The 17,277-nt window shown below is 38.4% G+C and overlaps 2 protein-coding genes and 1 long non-coding RNA gene across 4 annotated transcripts; all 3 read left to right on the forward strand.

The window, feature by feature from the left end:
* The first annotated feature begins 1,356 nt into the window (after positions 1-1,356).
* On the forward strand, positions 1,357-8,861 carry LOC131931473 (AT-rich interactive domain-containing protein 1A-like). 2 transcript variants are annotated; one of them, XM_059288283.1, is made up of 7 exons: positions 1,357-1,483; positions 2,366-2,517; positions 3,194-3,249; positions 3,444-3,509; positions 4,886-4,922; positions 6,185-7,813; positions 8,503-8,861. In XM_059288283.1, the coding sequence occupies exons 2-7, from the start codon at positions 2,433-2,435 to the stop codon at positions 8,529-8,531; spliced, it is 1,902 nt and encodes a 633-aa protein (XP_059144266.1). In that variant the 5' UTR covers positions 1,357-1,483; positions 2,366-2,432; the 3' UTR covers positions 8,532-8,861. The 2 variants fall into 2 exon arrangements, with proteins under 2 accessions (XP_059144266.1, XP_059144267.1); XM_059288284.1 differs by lacking the exon at positions 3,444-3,509.
* Positions 8,862-10,772: 1,911 nt separating this feature from the next.
* LOC131931477 (calphotin-like) lies at positions 10,773-13,172 on the forward strand. The gene is made up of 4 exons (XM_059288288.1): positions 10,773-10,905; positions 11,724-11,927; positions 12,487-12,645; positions 13,090-13,172. Exons 1-4 carry the CDS (start codon positions 10,773-10,775, stop codon positions 13,170-13,172), a joined length of 579 nt encoding a protein of 192 aa, XP_059144271.1.
* A 2,054-nt stretch (positions 13,173-15,226) lies between these two features.
* Positions 15,227-16,445, forward strand: LOC131931474 (uncharacterized). The gene is made up of 3 exons (XR_009384300.1): positions 15,227-15,323; positions 15,718-15,798; positions 16,271-16,445. It is a non-coding gene; the product is annotated as an uncharacterized LOC131931474 (long non-coding RNA).
* The last annotated feature ends 832 nt before the right edge of the window (positions 16,446-17,277 follow it).

Raw genomic sequence — 17,277 nt, forward strand, 5'->3', positions numbered from 1 at the left:
AGCAATTATGAGGGGGGGGGGGTTTGTAGGCTGAGGTGTGACCTCATTTTAGGGGGGTAGGTCTGGCTGTGTGACGATGTGTGACGGAGGGGTGAAAATTGTCAAAAAAAAAGTGACGTCAATTATGGTTAACCCTTTAGCGTGTTGCGGGTCACAGAAAAAGTGTTGTCTTATAAACCTGTCGTATCCTATAAAAACATTTTACATACATTATCATTAGAATTGTGTGAATATGCAAAAATTCGAAACGAAACTTCTGATGCATCAAGCACATCTTTTTGATTTAAAGATTAATGTTGTTGCTCTACATAAAAAAAAAACGAAAAGTGGGAGCAGTATCCAGATAAAAATTTCGTCATCTTCCTAACTCGAACCAGCCAACGAGTAGAGCCGTCATCTGATTGGCTCTAGTCTTGCCCATGCGTGACACTGGGCGGGCAGTGATCAATGAGGCGATGACACCGTCTGCAGTAGGATGGACGACAACCTCTGATGATGGATCGAACCTTACATGATTGTCTACCCCTGATGACAGATCAAGTCAAGCCTGTAACTAAAACAATGAGAAAAAAATATAGTTGTGGTCAATTTAGAATGACATGACTTTCAACATTGGTGTTTTTATTTTAAACTGCGATGCGTGGGCCCAGTGTTTCTTCCAGACTTTTCTTTTTTCTCCGGGGGGGGGGGGGGGGGGGGCAATATTTTCCGGGGTGCAGACACTGGTAAAATTATGTTTTCTATAAAATTCTATGTCGTTCGGGGGCGATCAGACGCCTGGAAGAAACTCTGCTGTGGGCGAATACACAATTCAAAATAATATTTTTCCCAAATAAAACAAGATGCGAGAAGATGCAGTTTGCTTGTTGTCCCAAGCGTATTTACAGTTGTATGTTGTATAACATATCTTTAAACCAAAAGGCGGCTAATGCTGAGCCTTTTCTTACATTTGTGTTATGTCCAAAAGTCAAGAGAAGATAACTAAGTTTATTTTTAAAACGCTGACAAAATCACTCATAAATATTCACACACACATGATTATATATATATATATATATATATATATATATATATATATATATATATATATATATATATATATATATATGTATGTATGTATGCGTGCAAAGGTACACATCCACCACATGAGTAAACCTTGTCATACAGTGAAAAACGCATCCAGTGATCAGCCGTCAAAACTGACGCCCCTGTTCCCCCCCCCCCCCCCCGTCCCCCCGGTCCCCCTGTCACCACCTCCACGGGATCAGGAGGGGCTCTAGCCCTGACAGCACGCTAGGATCGGCAACAATGACTATATGACCGCCCCACAAATCTTTTTTCGGTCCTTTTTCCTGTTCACCCGTCCGCGAATGGCAGATGTAATTTGTCCTCTCAGATAGCCCGTGTCGTTTTATGAGGCTGACCTACGAGGAGATCGGCGCTGAACACTTGGGTTTCCCTGGAGATGTGCAATTAGTATCTTGTAAGTAGCGGTTTGTGTGTTGGGAGTTGAATGAATGACGGGCTGGTGATCTTGTCAAGGCATGTTTATGTGATATGAGATTGGAGTTTGTTTATTATATCTGTCCACACGTGGAAATAAATTAATTATCAGGTAGAAATTAAAAGATAAAATCTTACTGGTAAAATTAGAAATAGGATTTTAAGGATGTTTTTTTATTAAAGTAAACCACTTTCGGGTAAATACATTAAAAAACAAACTGAAAATATAAAGTAAATTATAATTTGAAACGTTCAATTTTTTTAAAAAGAAATTTATTTTAATATACACCTTTATAAGCATTTTACCACAATAGAAAATTGAGTTTCTCCTTTTTTTTAATTAGAAGGCCTACTTTAAACATTTTAAATGTTGAATTCTAGAGAGACTCAAACTTAGACTTAGTTCCGAAAACAGTAAGAGGAAAACAAGTTATAATTTTAAAACGCTAATTAGTGTATATTACCTTCGTCGGCATTTGGAAAAACAAAAACGACTCAATACATTTTTGTAATGAATAGTGAGGACACTGATTAGAACGCGTCATATAGAAAAGAAGTGCGAGGTATTTGAAGGATGTGAAGTTTTAGCATTTTTGTGGTGTTTAAGTTTAATTTTAAATATTGTAATATCTTTGGACAAATAAAAGGATAAATAGAACCATAAATTACAAATTTTAAAACGGTTTCTTGTAGGAAAAACGGTTTGCTGAAACTTTAAGAGAGATAAAATATTGAATATTGACTTTCAATATACCACATTTAAAAAAAAAACAAACAAAAAAACTACAAACGTCTTTTAAATTTAAGTTACTGAATGAAGTTAACATTTCTGACTAATTCATTTTATAATTTTGTTTTTCAGCTTTGAAGTTGGATTTCTCGGTACTAAATCTCTTTTGTTGGCAACAGTTTGAAAAAAAAATTAGGTCATGAAGACATCAGGTTCCATCCTTAGCCGTATACTGCTGGCTCTTTGCTGTCTGGGTGTTGGCGCCCAGTTCAACAGACGACAATGTGAGTACTGACTTGAGTAACTCTGGAACCTTTGTTTTGTGTGGGGTGTGAGCACAATTTATCGCACAGTCGTATATATTGAATAAACGAATACATTTGGAAAGGCAAAGACGTTTAATATCTAATGTATTCAAGTAGTCGCTGAAATATTTAAAAATTCTCATCTCATGCATTGGTGCAGCGAACACTAGAAGTTGAATAGATCGGGATGGGGGGGGGGGGGATCTTTTTTTTACAGACTTCCTAACTTGTCTGAACTAGCCAACTTTCTATTTATTCTATTGAACAATGAAGCTCTGGGATTAGAATTGTTTCTGCATCTCTTTCCTGACAAGAGTCTATCAACATCTTTTCCTGTTCGTGCCAAAGTCACAAGGGGCAGATGAAGTAGAGTTCATCTGTTTCAGTAACCTCGACATATGAAGGGATAGTTTGGTCAACATTATGCCCAGCCGCCTTTACTTGATAAACGTCTATGACGGTCAGAAACTTTGTCCTATTTTTCCAAAACAGACTCCCCTTAAAAAAAATACAACAACAATAAATGTAGACGATTCTTGGCGTTAAGGTCCACTTCCTCTATCTATTTGATGATCAAATTTCTCAAATGTTATCAACTGTAGTGTAAGCAGAATTTGTTAATACCAACACTTTTTTTCACCAACATTTTTTCTAGACGCGGTCGGCGCACCTGTATCAGGCTCCCAGCTCAATGCTGCCAGATACCAACAGGTAATGTCTATCTTTAGTTGACATGTCTAAGACAAACAGGTGTGCTATATGAATGAGCCCTGCCCCAGGGCGTGGGGGCGGGGCTGGTGACTGGACTAACACCCAGTGAGCGAGAGAGCGACTAAACAAACATTAGAACGTAGATGAGCACGTTCTGGTGACATCATTGACTCACACTGAGTTATGTTTCACAGAGGTTTTCGCGGCCATTTCTGGACGATATAAGTCGTCTGCGCCTGGCCAGTCTACCGGCTTCACAGGTAAATATTTTCTCACAGCTAACAGCTAGGGCCATCCGAGATGTGCTCACAACAAAAGTTAGGCCTTAGCAACGTGTGCTCATATAAAAGTTAGGCCTTAGCAACGTGTGCTCATATAAAAGTTAGGCCTTAGCAACGTGTGCTCATATAAAAGTTAGGCCTTAGCAACGTGTGCTCATATAAAAGTTAGGCCTTAGCAACGTGTGCTCATATAAAAGTTAGGCCTTAGCAACGTGTGCTCATATAAAAGTTAGGCCTTAGCAACGTGTGCTCATTACTAAAGTTAGGCCTTAGCAACGTGTGCTCATTACTAAAAATAGGCCCAAGCAAGGAGCGTTCAGAGTGTTAAGGTCCTCTACCTAAAATCAGGACAAGAAAGGCTTATGTGTCGTCTGTAAATGACGTCACGTCTTTTGCCATTCTTTGTTGTCACAAAACCTTACAGAAGTCTGAACCTTCCCATAAAATGGCGCCACTCTTTGACCTACCCCCCCTCCACCCCATCCCGCCCAAACCACAATTTTCCTGTTTAAAACACACATTTCTATTCTAAACTTAATTACGAGATTAGGCAAACTGCTCACTTTCAATTGACAAAAAATAATTTTTAAATAATATGCGAAATAACTGCTGTTTTGGTTTTTTCTTTTTATAACGAAATTTATGATACCACACGTTTTCTACCTCACGCCCACCCTTGTCTCAAAAATTTGACGCCCCTACCCCATGAATGTGATGCCATTTTTGCAAGGAGCGAATAGACCGAATTAAAGCCTGATTAAAGGGACAATATACAATGTAACCAACCAGACAAGATAGAGTAATATGTTTTTCTGTTGGAAGTTAGGTATCTTTCAATAAACGATTGAAACAAAAATCTGACTTCACTACCTGTTGTAAGTTTGGGGAGTGTTGAATAGCATGGTAGTTTCGGGGACGGCGTGGCCTAGTGGTAGAGCGCTAGACTGTTATACTACTAGACTGCTATCCCGAAAGTCTCGAGTTCCTTTCCTGGTTCAAGTCAGTAGAACGTCCCTGAGTCCACCCAGCTCTGATTACGTTAGGGAAAGTAAAGGCGGCTGGGCGTACTGCTGACAACACTAACCTCTCATATATCGAGGATACAGAAACAGGTGAACTCTACTTCACTTGCCCCATTGACAGTCAGGTTTGAAAAGGGAACCATTATTTCAGGTCATTGAAATAAAGATTCCTGACTATAAGAAAACACCAATTACTGGAAATCATATTTTCAAATACCCTATCTAGAATGTGAAAACAATTTAAAAGCTTGTAAAATTAAAATATTAATGTTCCACACGCTTGCTTGAATATTTTAGACACAATACTGACATTTTTTTCTTTTAATCTTTCAGCTTGTTCCTAGTTTACAGCAATCTATCAAATCTGACAGTAAGTTCAGTCCCTTGTCTTCTCATCATTTGTCTGCCCTTGTGATTTAGCCTTTAAGCAAATGAGCCCCGGCTTAGACTGTAATAGCCGAGGTATTGAGGAAATTGTGTTATAGCCATACGAACAGCGCTCTTGGACGTTGAAAACTTTGATTTTTTAAAAACAGTGTATAAAATAAATTGTTTTAAAAAGTAAGATTTATGCAGGCTATTATTCAGAGCGGTTACTTGTATATTTGGGATGGGGGGGGGGGCATATATATATATATATATATATATATATATATATATATATATATATATATATATATATATATATATATATATATATATATATATATATACTTTCTTCCCGGGGAGGGGCATCCGCAGGGCAGTACTTGAAAGCAAGATACGCCACTGATTTAAAGTAGATATGACAAAATAATTAAACCTCACATTAACAAAAACACAAAACAAAAAAAACCCAGGTTGGAAGCAATAATTTGATGTAGATAATCTAAAGCCATTCTAATTATTTTTTCATGAAAGATTCGAACAAATTTATAGGAGGCAACTTAGTAATTCTGTAATTTAAAAAAAAAAAATAAAAAAAAAATGTTGATTAAACATTTTTTTCATTTTGTTTGTTTCGCAGTTAAAAAAAAATCTCAATCCCATTTGCTGTAAAATATTTTTTTACAAAAATATCAGAATCATGCCACAAAATGACAGAAAATATATCATTAATGTAAATCTATTTAAATATTTACATGTACGAGAATAGCACCGACGTTGAAACGTGCGGTAAATAGACACACCGTTTTAAAAATAGTCGGTTTTTATACGCGCCTACAAATTGGCGGGAAAGGTATCGAGGGAGAGGTAGGAGACGGTCCCTTGAACGAGATAGTGTCATAAATTGTCGCCCCATTAACCTAAGTGTGTTAGCAGACGTCAGGGCTGAGTCTGATGGATGCGAACCTCCAGCCCTGTCAATTTATCCTCGACTTTCAAAAATTCTAAGCCATGCCGTTTTTTTTATTTTTATTTTTTTATTTCAGTTTTTTTAAAGCTGTGCTGTACAATACACACATAATGTAATCAAAGACTTATTTTAAAAGAATTATGAGAATTTTAGATGGGGACATAACAAGCCTTAAAGAAGTAATATACGAAATTTCGGTGAACGGAAAATAAAGAATGTGAATGTAGGAGTTAGTTTATGCATGACTTGACCTTTGAACTTTCAGTCATGACAGTTGAGTTTTTATCTGTTTCCAGCAGGCGACAACGTGCAAGATTTGAGCGCCGCTCGTCTGCAACGGCAGAGACAGAAGTCACTTCTGGAGCAGCAACAGCAGATACAGCTCCAGCTGCGGCAGCTGCAAGACCCGGCTCCTTCAAACCTCGAGCAGCCGACGGTCAATGCACAACGCAGACAGTCACAGCTGCGCCAGCTGCAAGACACGCTAGAGGAACCGCTGACTCAACGCAGACCGTCTGATCTACGTCAGCTTCGAGATCCGAACCTTTCAATGCTAGAGGATCCACTAAAACAGCCACAGCGTAGACCATCTCAGATGCGACAGTTTCGAGATCCGAACCTCTCAATGATAGACGATCAAATGCCACAGTCACAACGTAGGCCGTCTCAGTCTAGACAGCTTCAAGATCCGAACCTTGACGACCCTCTGGTACAAAGTCCACGCAGACAGACCCAACCAAGACAACGCATGTCTCAACAACAGCAGATAAAAGATCAGCGGTACCCCCAGGACGGGCGGTACCCCCAGGACGGGCAGTACCCCCAGGACGGGCAGTACCCCTCACAGTTCGACCAACAGCCCTACGACCAGCCATCTCGGCGTGACCCGTACGACATCCAACAGTCCAGACCACGCCCACAGACGAGGGACTACCCACAACAAGGCCAATACTTTGACCCGCCACGCTCCGAAAGACGCCCATCCCCCTCACAGACCGCCTATGACATGAACGCCAACTCGGTTCAATCCAACTCGGGGGGTTTTGGCCTGCAAGATCAGTCCTACGGCCGAGGGCAGTACATGAACGAACCATCTTTTTCACAAGCTGCTGGCTATGCTCGCGAGAACTTCCTCGCTGGCGGCCCACCCGAGAGCTATCTCACAGGAGGGCCATCTGATGCACTTCTCAGCCGACACCCTCAAGACGCGATGTTCAGCAGAGGTGCGTCTGATGCAGCTTACGGCCGTAGTTCTGCTGATGCAGCAAGTAGCAGAGTATCTGTCGATGCAGGTTCGCCACGAAGCTTCTCCGATTCCAGTCTTACCAGAGCTGATCTTGTTCTAACCAGAACCCCGCCAGCTACGTCACAAGGCGCGTCATCCATGTCTTTGTCAGCTTTTGAATCTCCTGCACAGGGGAGTGTGTTGACCTCTGAACCTCTTCTTGCGCAGCACCCAGCGATGGGTCCCAGCCAGACGGTACAAGATTATCAAGCAACATCCGGGAACCAGGCACAAGTAGGTCAGCAGCTGTCCGCTAGCCAGCAGCCTGCTCCTATGTCTACAGCTCCCGTGGCCTCGACAGCAGGTGTGTCTGTAGGACAGCCGAGCCAAGGGCAGATTACAATGGCGGCAAGTGGCACAGCTCAAGTTGGCTTACAAAACGGCGTTTTATCTGGCCACCAAGACGTGATGGCAGGCCAGATGGGACAGGCAGGAGGAATGGCTGGATATATGGACCAGCATTATAGCATGGGAGGGATGGGAGGCACTGGCATGATGGGAGGCACTGGCATGATGGGAGGCACTCAAGGCATGGGAGGCACTCAAGGCATGGGAGGAGCAGGCATGATGGGTGGAATGCAAGGCATGGGAAATGCTGGGATGATGGGAGGCATGCAGAACATGGGCTATGGCAATCCAAGTGAGTTAGACCACCCATTTAATTAATTCTCTTTACAGCAGTTTAGAATTAAAAAAAAAGGAATTGTAAGAAATGTTAGATTATTTATATATTGCCAAATACATCTTGGTAGAATATAAACAATATATTGACTGATGGAAAAAGATAATTGTACATGCGTCGCCCATAAATGGCGTCAACTTATTTTTTTTAACCCTACCCCCGTCAGCTTTTTTATCTTCGCAAAAAAAAAAAAAAAAAAAAAAAAAAAAAAAAAAACGTAGACCTTCCCCCTGCCCTCTTAAGATTTTTAAAGACGTTTACGAACGATCATTGAAATAATTTTTAACAAATTATGCTAGTAACCACATTTTTATTTTTTAAACATATTGTTTCGTTTTTATCTAACTTTTATTGTGATGTTTTTAAAAATAATATTATTTTGTACTAATATATATGGGTGTAAGGTAAACAATTAGAAATAATATTACCTATAGGAGATTTTCTTTTGGCTTTGTGCTCGTAGTTTTTTCTGGCATCTAGCAAGTCATGTTAAGGCCTAAGCCAGCTTTAGACCTATTTCCTATGCATCTAGCAATAATTTAAAGCTTGGCCAGGTGTTTTTCTTTTTCTAAAAATTCGCTTTTTAATTTTTTTTGTTCATTCATCACTAACGAAATTTACAGGCTAAACATTTATTATTTTAACAGCTGCAACAAGCCAACCTGCCACAGTTTAATCCTAAATAAGCAGCGTCATTTCCCCCACCATCAAGCTTTAATCTGACAGATGACGTAATCATCGTTTGGTCTGCCTCGACTGAAATCGCCTTAACGCGAAGAAATACCAACAAACCAACGCTTGCTATCTGCCATCACTAGCTACTAGATCTAGTTTTCATCGTATCCAAACTCTGTTTACAACAATATATTACTGGCCAGATTTTTAACAGTTCAATTCTATAGTTTAAAAACAAACACTTATTTACGTGCAAAACGTTAAATTATATTTTTCCCCACATTTTTTTTATCTTAACACTATCTAAAAATTAAATATTATTAAAGTTAAAGGAATGTAATATTTATTATAACACTAATTAATTACAGTAGTGCTGGGTAATATTTGTAAAAAAAAATGCCATTCTGTCATAACTCAATTTAGTCCCTCTATTTAAATGAATGTTCGCTGTATTATTCTGGTTGAAATTGTGTTGCCTTTGTATTGACTTTGTCTTTCCATCAACGGATCAACACTGTAAAACTAGTTCAAGAAACGTACCTATGTGTATTTAACTGCTTGACATTGTCTATATATTTCACATTTAAATAATAAAAGTATTTACAACACTTGTTCGTTTAGGTTTTTTTTAAAAAGTTATTTTCTTAGTGTAGTTAGTGGTGGCAGATAGGTGGCTCCGTACTGCAAAAGGTACCCGGTGACTGCTGTTACTATTAGCACTGACCAGAAGTTTGGCTGCCATTTGTTTTTGTTAATTTATGTTTTCTAACACAAATAGTATTTCATCTGGTACCTTTTGAAGTTGGGCAACCGAAGCACCACAACATGCAAACATACAAACACACAAGTACATACACACTTAGATATGTAGGTATGTATATATATAAATATATATATATATATATATATATATATATATATATATATATATATATATATATATATATATATATATATATATATATATATATATATATATATATATATATATATATACGGGGCGGTTTTGTTAAGAAAGCCATTTTGGAATTCAGATCAGTAGTTTGAATGGTTGAAACGGCACACGCTTAGATTAGTTTCTTTTCCGACTGTGAAGGCTTTATAAGTAGCCTAGGATATAGGAAATATGCTATAGGTCAAGATCGTGTTTTAGCCTGCAGTCAAAGTTGGTTTCATGCCCACAACAATGGAAGGATAATTGTATATCATATGAAACTTATATTTGTCATTTTTTTTTTTTTGGGTACCAGGCGTTGCCAGGGAAAGCCACAAACCATTGTCTAGTGTTATATGGCTTTGTTTCGACGAGCTGGTCTAAAGTCGGTAGAATTAACTGCAGTGTCAGGTGATTTTTGCATTAGCAGTTGAATGTGGGCGGCACCCATCCAAACACCTACCTACCATCCACCAAAGTCTAGCTACCATCCACCAAAGTCTAGCTACCATCCACCAACCTACCATCTACCACATCTAAGTACCATCCACTACAGCCTAGCTACCATCCACTACAGCCAAGCTACCATCCATAACCGCCTATATTTGTATGATATATGTGTATGTACGTGCTTTATAAGACGACACGGAGTTACATATTTCACATGATCAAGAGGAGGCTGTTGCGCAACAAAAATTACATTTTCTCTTTAACCAATAGCTAAACTTCATCTCTTCTCGAATGTTCTGGTTTTAATCATTTTTAGTATAGAGCCTTATTTCATGGGTTCTTATTCAAAATGACGCAATCCATATATAGGCCATTCGTTTAATCTAAAAACAAAAATGCCAGCAATATAATACAATCCCCCTTCCCCTCCCGGAAAATGTTCGTCTATAGTCCACACCTTATCAGCCCTCGGTACGCAACATAAAACAAATACATAAACTTCTATACTGGTATTTTGAGCAAGTTCAAAGGTCAGCTATAAAAGGGCAGGAGCGAAACAAAAGTGCAACAGATCTATTTTCAACTCTTCAAAGAAAACGGCACACAGTGGTATTTTAAATTTACATGACCCTTACAGGCACCTGTCTTACCTTTATATAGTCGTGTCAATATTTCGTAACATCCCGCATAAAATGTGGTTTATTTTTAACGTAAATAAAATGAACTCATTTGAACCAGTCTAATTACCGTAAGATCAACTTTCGGGATTAAAAAAAAAACAACCACCAAATGTATGAAATTAAAAGATAAATATGTTGCAAAGTTTACATATTTTAATGGAATTTTTTCTCAGTGATGATGGGAGGAGGTATGCCTGGAATTATGGGAGGTATGCACGGCATGATGGGCGGCATGCACGGAATGATGGGAGGGATGATGGGAGGAATGATGGGCTTTCCTTTTATGGAAATGGAAAGCCCGGACAGTCCAGGTGAGTGAAACAGTTTTTTTTTAAATTTGATTCGTGTACACATCAGACATTATCTAACACTTGACGGACAGAAATTGAGTACAGCATCAGTTGTTGTTCTCGTAAGGAGACACAAGATACACTGCCTCCAGCCCATGATGTGATTGGGTGGTAGAGCGCACGACTGCTAACCAGCAAGCAGTGTTTCTTCCAGACTTTTTTCTCCGGGGGGGGGGGGGGGGCACTTGAAATTTTGGGGGGGGGGGGGCGGTAGACTTTCTTCGGATCCCTGAGTCCACCCAACTCTGATTTAGTTTGGGAGTGTAGATCCAGCTTGCAGAAACTTGAAACCTTTAGATGCCGAGGTCACTGAAAACGATAAACTCTACTTTAATTTCCCTCCACGCCGAAAAAACGAAGAAGGAAACATTTTATGGCCAGGGTTTATGTCTGACATTTTCCTTCAGGGGATATTTTAAATTCCCAGTGGGGCGGAGACTGGTTAAAATATAATTTATCTACCTAAATTATGTATTTTTTCTATTTCTTTCTGGAGGGGGTGGGGAGGAGGAGGAGGGCTTTCTCCAGGTGTGAGGACAGTACACTCAGAAGAGATACCTGAACTCTGTTTACATCCACACGTCGGCTACGATATGTTCCCGACAAGAAGCCTCAGACCAAAGTGCCCCTCATGCTAGAACATGAACTTCTATTTATAGTATCTTGTCACGTGTGTTTCCAGCAATAGGTGGCCAGAAAAAATGTTTTGACTTCCTGTTAGTTGGGACCTGACGAGTCACAGACCACGCATTGTTTTGATTGTAATTTTTCTTCCCAAGATCCCCCACCAGCACCTGCTGCAGCACCAGCACCTGCACCTCAGGCTCCAGCTGTCGCACCTGTAGCTGCCACGCCCCCACCAGTTATGCCAACCCTCGCTACCGTGGTGGTAGTTGCTACAGCTCCACCACCTGTAGCACCAGCTACACCTGCACCAGCTATCGTCCAGCCAACAGCAGCACCGGCAGCCCCTATAGTAGCTGGTAAGTTCAAGGTTATTAAGTTCGCAGGGTCTGCATATTAACTACATCATTACATTGATTAGATACTCAAATTCACTATTCTCACATTGACCAGATTCTCATATTGACTAGATTTTCACATTGACTAGATTCTCATATTGTCTAGATTCTCACATTGATTAGATTCTCACATGGACTAGATTCTCACCTTGACTAGAATATCAACTTGACTAAATTCTCACATTGACTAGATTCTCACATAAACTAAATATTCACATTGACTAGAATCATATTTCGAGTACATCCTCACTCAAACAAGACCTCATGACAAATACTTTCACCTAAAGTCTAATTTAGGTAGATCTATAACTCAGATAACTCAGATAACTCATGTTGTAGCCCAAAGCTTAAGAGCAACAAAACAACATACCCCTGTGTTTACTTTAAAGCCCGACAGATCTTCCTTGTCGTGTGAATGAGTTACAAAAAAAGTCGTGTGTCGTGATAACATTTTCAAACAAACCTTTCTATGAGCGTCCGCCTTACCCCAAACCATGACACGGTGCCATTCAAATGACAGATGCCGTCGTCAGGGTACCGGAAGTCGTTGCCAGTGGTTCTGTCACTGCAGTGAGTGTGCCTGCAGGCCTGTCGCAGGCTGAGATAGACGCGGCAGTGGCCGCTATAACAGAACGTGCCATGCACGCCATGAACCAGGCCATAGCAGCACAACAAGGCGGTGAGTGATTTCTTGTGTGGGGGTGTGTAGGGGGTACAAGAGTGGGGTTTACGTGTGTACGTGGGGGGGGGGTAGGATCAGGGTTGTGCTTGAAGCACGTGCATTTGGTTTGTTTGATTGAATGTCCGTGTTAAATGTATGCGATAGTATGCGTGTGCTAGTGACGTAATTTTTGTACATGTAGCTACATGTGAAGAACAACACAGATGGCCACTTAGACTTTAAACATTAGCTAGAGGGTTCTAGGCATGTGCCTTTATTGGGGGTACTAGAAGAGAATGTACAATTAAAAGGTACAGGGTTTTATTGAGAAGGTACTAGGCCTATGTCTATAAGCCTATTTCAGAGTGTTATAGTTATCTGTCGTGTGCATTGAACAAACGCACATTACGGATCATGACGTCATATCACGCAGTTAGTTAACATTTGAATTCTACTCCTCAGGTGCACCACTATCAGCGGCCCCACCCCCTGCTGGGGTGGCGCCCTTGGCTACCCCAGCCCCATTGGCGCCAGTCATGGTGTAATGGAACCATCTAACCAGCAGTCAAGGTATGATGGAACCATCAAACCAGCAGCAAAGGTTCCTTGTCAGAGAATTATCGTAAACAAGCTGATGTGATGAAGGCAAATTTGTTGAAGGTTTACCTAATACATTATAACTGGCGTTCAGCCATTTTATTTTGTTCTCTAAATTATTAGATAATTTATTATGGTGATTGTTTAGTTAGTGTTATATTATTGTTTAAGACGTTAGTACGGATTTAAGGATTAAAAATCATACACGACCAATTTTTTGTTTTTTTATTTTTTAAATCTTTGTATTAGATTAAATAACTTATTTTTATTTTTGTTGATGAATGACTATGTATGAATAAAAAAAAATGTAATTGTTCGAATTTATAATTTGATATGACACATGCTAGACTTATAACATAATTGATGGAAGCAAACAATAGAACTATCTTTAGATGGTTTCTGAATTTACCCTGGTGTAATGTAAACATATTTAGTGAGTGCTAATGACGATGATGAGGCGACCCACTCCCTCGACTGTCCAGTTATGGAGTCCACAAGCAATGACTGTAATAAATGAATCAATAACTTCATTGTGTATGTCGTCCACTTGACTCTAAAGATAGCAGTGTGTGACGCCATTAGTGAAAACGTTAAGAAACGATACAACATTATAAAGTTAAGCTATTGAGAAGTCCAGAGTAGCTTGAATCTCTGGAAGAATGAAACAAACTTAATTTAAACACGCACTTAAAAATGCACACCTCAATTTAGATGGGGGTTAGCGATATCTGTTGAGACGTAAGTTTGTGTGTGTGTGGGGGGGGGGGGGAGGGGGGGGAGGGGGGTAGAGGGCAAAACGGGCGAAGATTTAATAGGATGTGGACTATTGGGTGCACATACAATTGTTTGTTATCCAATAGACATATTATATTTGTATGATTTGGTAGGAATGTGTGTGTTGATGAAAGTCTCCATGGGTTCGAATCATGTGACATGGAACGCTGAAAAATGTACAGGCCATAAAAAATCAAAACACACTCAGGACCTTCAGTGAAAACCTCAAGAAACAAATACATACACAAAGTAAATGGTGCACTGGTCTTCGGAATATAATCAAGGGCGTATTAACAGTGTAGTAAAAAAGAAAAAATATCATAGGAAAATTTTTTTGAATATTTCTCCCCTTTAAAAGCAGTTTCGTAACGATTTGTTTGTTCTACTTCCTTTACGTTCTAGAACCTACGACCACCGAGGAATATGAATACGAAGGCGAGCTTGTAACCACGACAACAACAGTAGCAACCCCTGTTGCCGTTGTCACAGGTAAGTTCACTAGCTACATACCTACGCCGTGTACACTTTTGGTTTATTGTATGAGGTTTAGAACAACCTAGTTAGGAGGCTTATGTAAACTATTGTACTTTGTAATCATAATATGTAAGTTATTGTAGTTGGTAATCATAATGTGTAAGCTATTCAATAGCTGAAATAGGATTCGATGATGCTAATTATTATTAATTATAAACTTTATTTCAGACTCGGAATGGGGCAATTTTAAATTAGGTGAGCCTAATTGAACATACAAAATGAGTAATGAATTATATTTGCTTATATATATATATATATATATATATATATATATATATATATATATATAAATATATATATATATATATATATAGGTGTGTGTGTCTATTTTTAAAGTGTTTTTTTAAAAATCTGTTCTAGAGGGAATCAACGGAACAATCGATGGTTTGGTGGATCGTATGTCACGTAAGTTAATCGAATCCCATTTTTTATTGTTTTTTCAATTGGAGCTGGGCAAGCGTCTTAAGGTCTCATGATCGTGAACCTAATTCTGTGTGGTCTAACTAACTGACCAGTAGACTTCATATTGGTGTTCTACGGCAACTTAGTTTCCGTAGGTTTCTATTGGTGTCAGTGGTATAGAAGCTTTAGCTGGAGTTGTCACGTGACTTGTGATTAATGAGTTCGTCACCTCTCATGTTAAAATCTTGTCGGACTAAATTTAGGAGAAACGACGACGCGGACTTCCACGACAACCATCCAAACAACAACAGACGAGGAGATGGCTGAAGCCGCCGCGGATTTACAACAGTCAAAGGCACCTGCTGCCACCCCTAAACCTACATTAACAGGTAATGTATACATACATACATACATACATACATACATACATACATACATACATATATATATATGTATGTATATATATATATATATATATATATATATATATATATATATATATATATATATATATATATATATATATATATATATATGTCTGTGTGTGTGTGTGGTGTCTGTGTATATATCTATGTGTGTGTGCGAGCCAGTGTTATGTATATATGGAAGTGGCTGGGTTATAAGGCCTCACAAAGACCTATTAGATCCTCCTGAGCAGGAGAAAAAGTCATTGCTATTTTGTTAGTGACATTAAGGATCTCACCTTTATGGCTAGGCTTAAGCCGTGCACAGCTTGCTCTAATCATTGACTGAATGTGATCTCCTGATTACGTTTTCTTTCAGAAGTGTTAAACAGTTTACCTGCTGAAGACAGAACGTTTTTCTTGGAATATTTCGACACATATAACAGGCTGAGAAATTTTGGTAACTCGTGTTCTGGGATACATTAAAGTACAAAGCACTTATAATTGTAAACATCATCAATATCTTTCTATTTTGTGCCCAAGACACATGGGGCCGCCACAGAAAAAATGTTTTCACTTTAGCCGGTCTTAAGTAATTTTCTCCCAAAATAGTCCCGCCTTTGTCAATTGCTTTTATTGCTGTGCGCCTCCCTTGGCCTTCAATGTTTACTTTTTAAAAAAGAATCCAGTTAAGCGTCATTCTTTTATAAACATAATGCTTGTGAAAAGAATTTAAAAAAATGAATATAATTATCTATCACTTTGAAGATTATCTCCCTTTACAATCAAACAATTTAATGATGGGACTGAATCAAACTAAATTCATGGACCCTTAAAATTATGCGAGATATTATCTTTTTTGTTTCTTTTTTTAACATTGATAAAAAGCATGTCAATCAAATGGTTTGATGAATATTTCATATTTTTTTCAGATTATCAGCTATAAACAAGTATAGCTTTCACCTGAAACAGTGTATTTAACAGCTAGTTCAACATTGTAGCTAAGGCAGGTCAATTGAGTTCTGATCACACCACAGAGACAACATTCGATGTACACAACCCACAAATATATCTGGGGCAAGGAGATATCTTTTTATGACTGAATTTATTGTTGTGTGTAATAACCCAAACTGAACAAAGTTGACAGTCTGGGTTAATTCCCTTTATGCTTTAGAAAGTGGTAAAACACTGGCGTCTAACAAGTTAATTGTTTATATTGTTTATTATTATTATTATATTGTTGTTCTAATATTGCTGGTGTTTAGTAGTGTCCAGCTATGTTGGGTTTGTTCAACTACAGTTCTTTGTAACTTGTTCACTGATGTTGATAGGGAGATTGCTAGAGTAGGGGCGTATACGTTAACTTTGGGAAATTGGATGTTTTATTTAAGGTGGAAGTTATTTTTAGGTGTTGTATTTTAAAGGGAAGTTATTTTAGGTGTTAATATATATGATTTGTGATGATTTTTTTATGTCTATTGATATTGACGTTTATTCCTCTTGCTATGAAACCTGCTGTAGCTGATGTCCAAGCTCAAGTTTTAAATATATCCTTTGTGTAATCAAAGAAAAGATAGTCTTAATTAACAATATCTTGGAATGTGAAAAATGGTCCATGTTTTTTTTTTTTTTTATTCTGATCTCAACAACACTTTTGTTGTTCATTAGGCAAGTATTTTTTGTTGATGAATGGTATATGAGTAATGTTAATAAGTTAATAAGTCAGGGGATATTTAAATCTTTATACTGAAATTAAACTCTATTTAAAAATTGATGAAATTGGTTTAACAACTGCTGTTTTTTTTTAAAATTAATTTTTTGTTTAATTATTTTTTAATACTTTAGTATTATGTATTTTAGCCGTATTAATTTTTGTACTTTAAAATTCTGGAATATAGGGGATCTTTTAATCTTTTATTGTTTTTTTTTTACATTTGCA

Source organism: Physella acuta, unplaced genomic scaffold (assembly GCF_028476545.2).
Source record: "Physella acuta isolate Inbredline_101_S28 unplaced genomic scaffold, ASM2847654v3 ptg001978l, whole genome shotgun sequence".
In the NCBI taxonomy this organism is placed as follows: domain Eukaryota; kingdom Metazoa; phylum Mollusca; class Gastropoda; family Physidae; genus Physella; species Physella acuta.

Bases quoted from the DNA above. Each gene is read 5' to 3' on its own strand.
- LOC131931473 (XM_059288283.1), top strand. From the start codon at position 2,433: ATGAAGACATCAGGTTCCATCCTTAGCCGTATACTGCTGGCTCTTTGC. The intron at 2,518-3,193 runs GTGAGTACTGAC...CATTTTTTCTAG, and splicing joins CCAGTTCAACAGACGACAAT to ACGCGGTCGGCGCACCTGTA. The intron at 3,510-4,885 runs GTAAATATTTTC...TTAATCTTTCAG, and splicing joins CCAGTCTACCGGCTTCACAG to CTTGTTCCTAGTTTACAGCA.
- LOC131931477 (XM_059288288.1), top strand. From the start codon at position 10,773: ATGGGAGGAGGTATGCCTGGAATTATGGGAGGTATGCACGGCATGATG. The intron at 10,906-11,723 runs GTGAGTGAAACA...TTTCTTCCCAAG, and splicing joins GGAAAGCCCGGACAGTCCAG to ATCCCCCACCAGCACCTGCT. The intron at 12,646-13,089 runs GTGAGTGATTTC...TCTACTCCTCAG, and splicing joins CATAGCAGCACAACAAGGCG to GTGCACCACTATCAGCGGCC.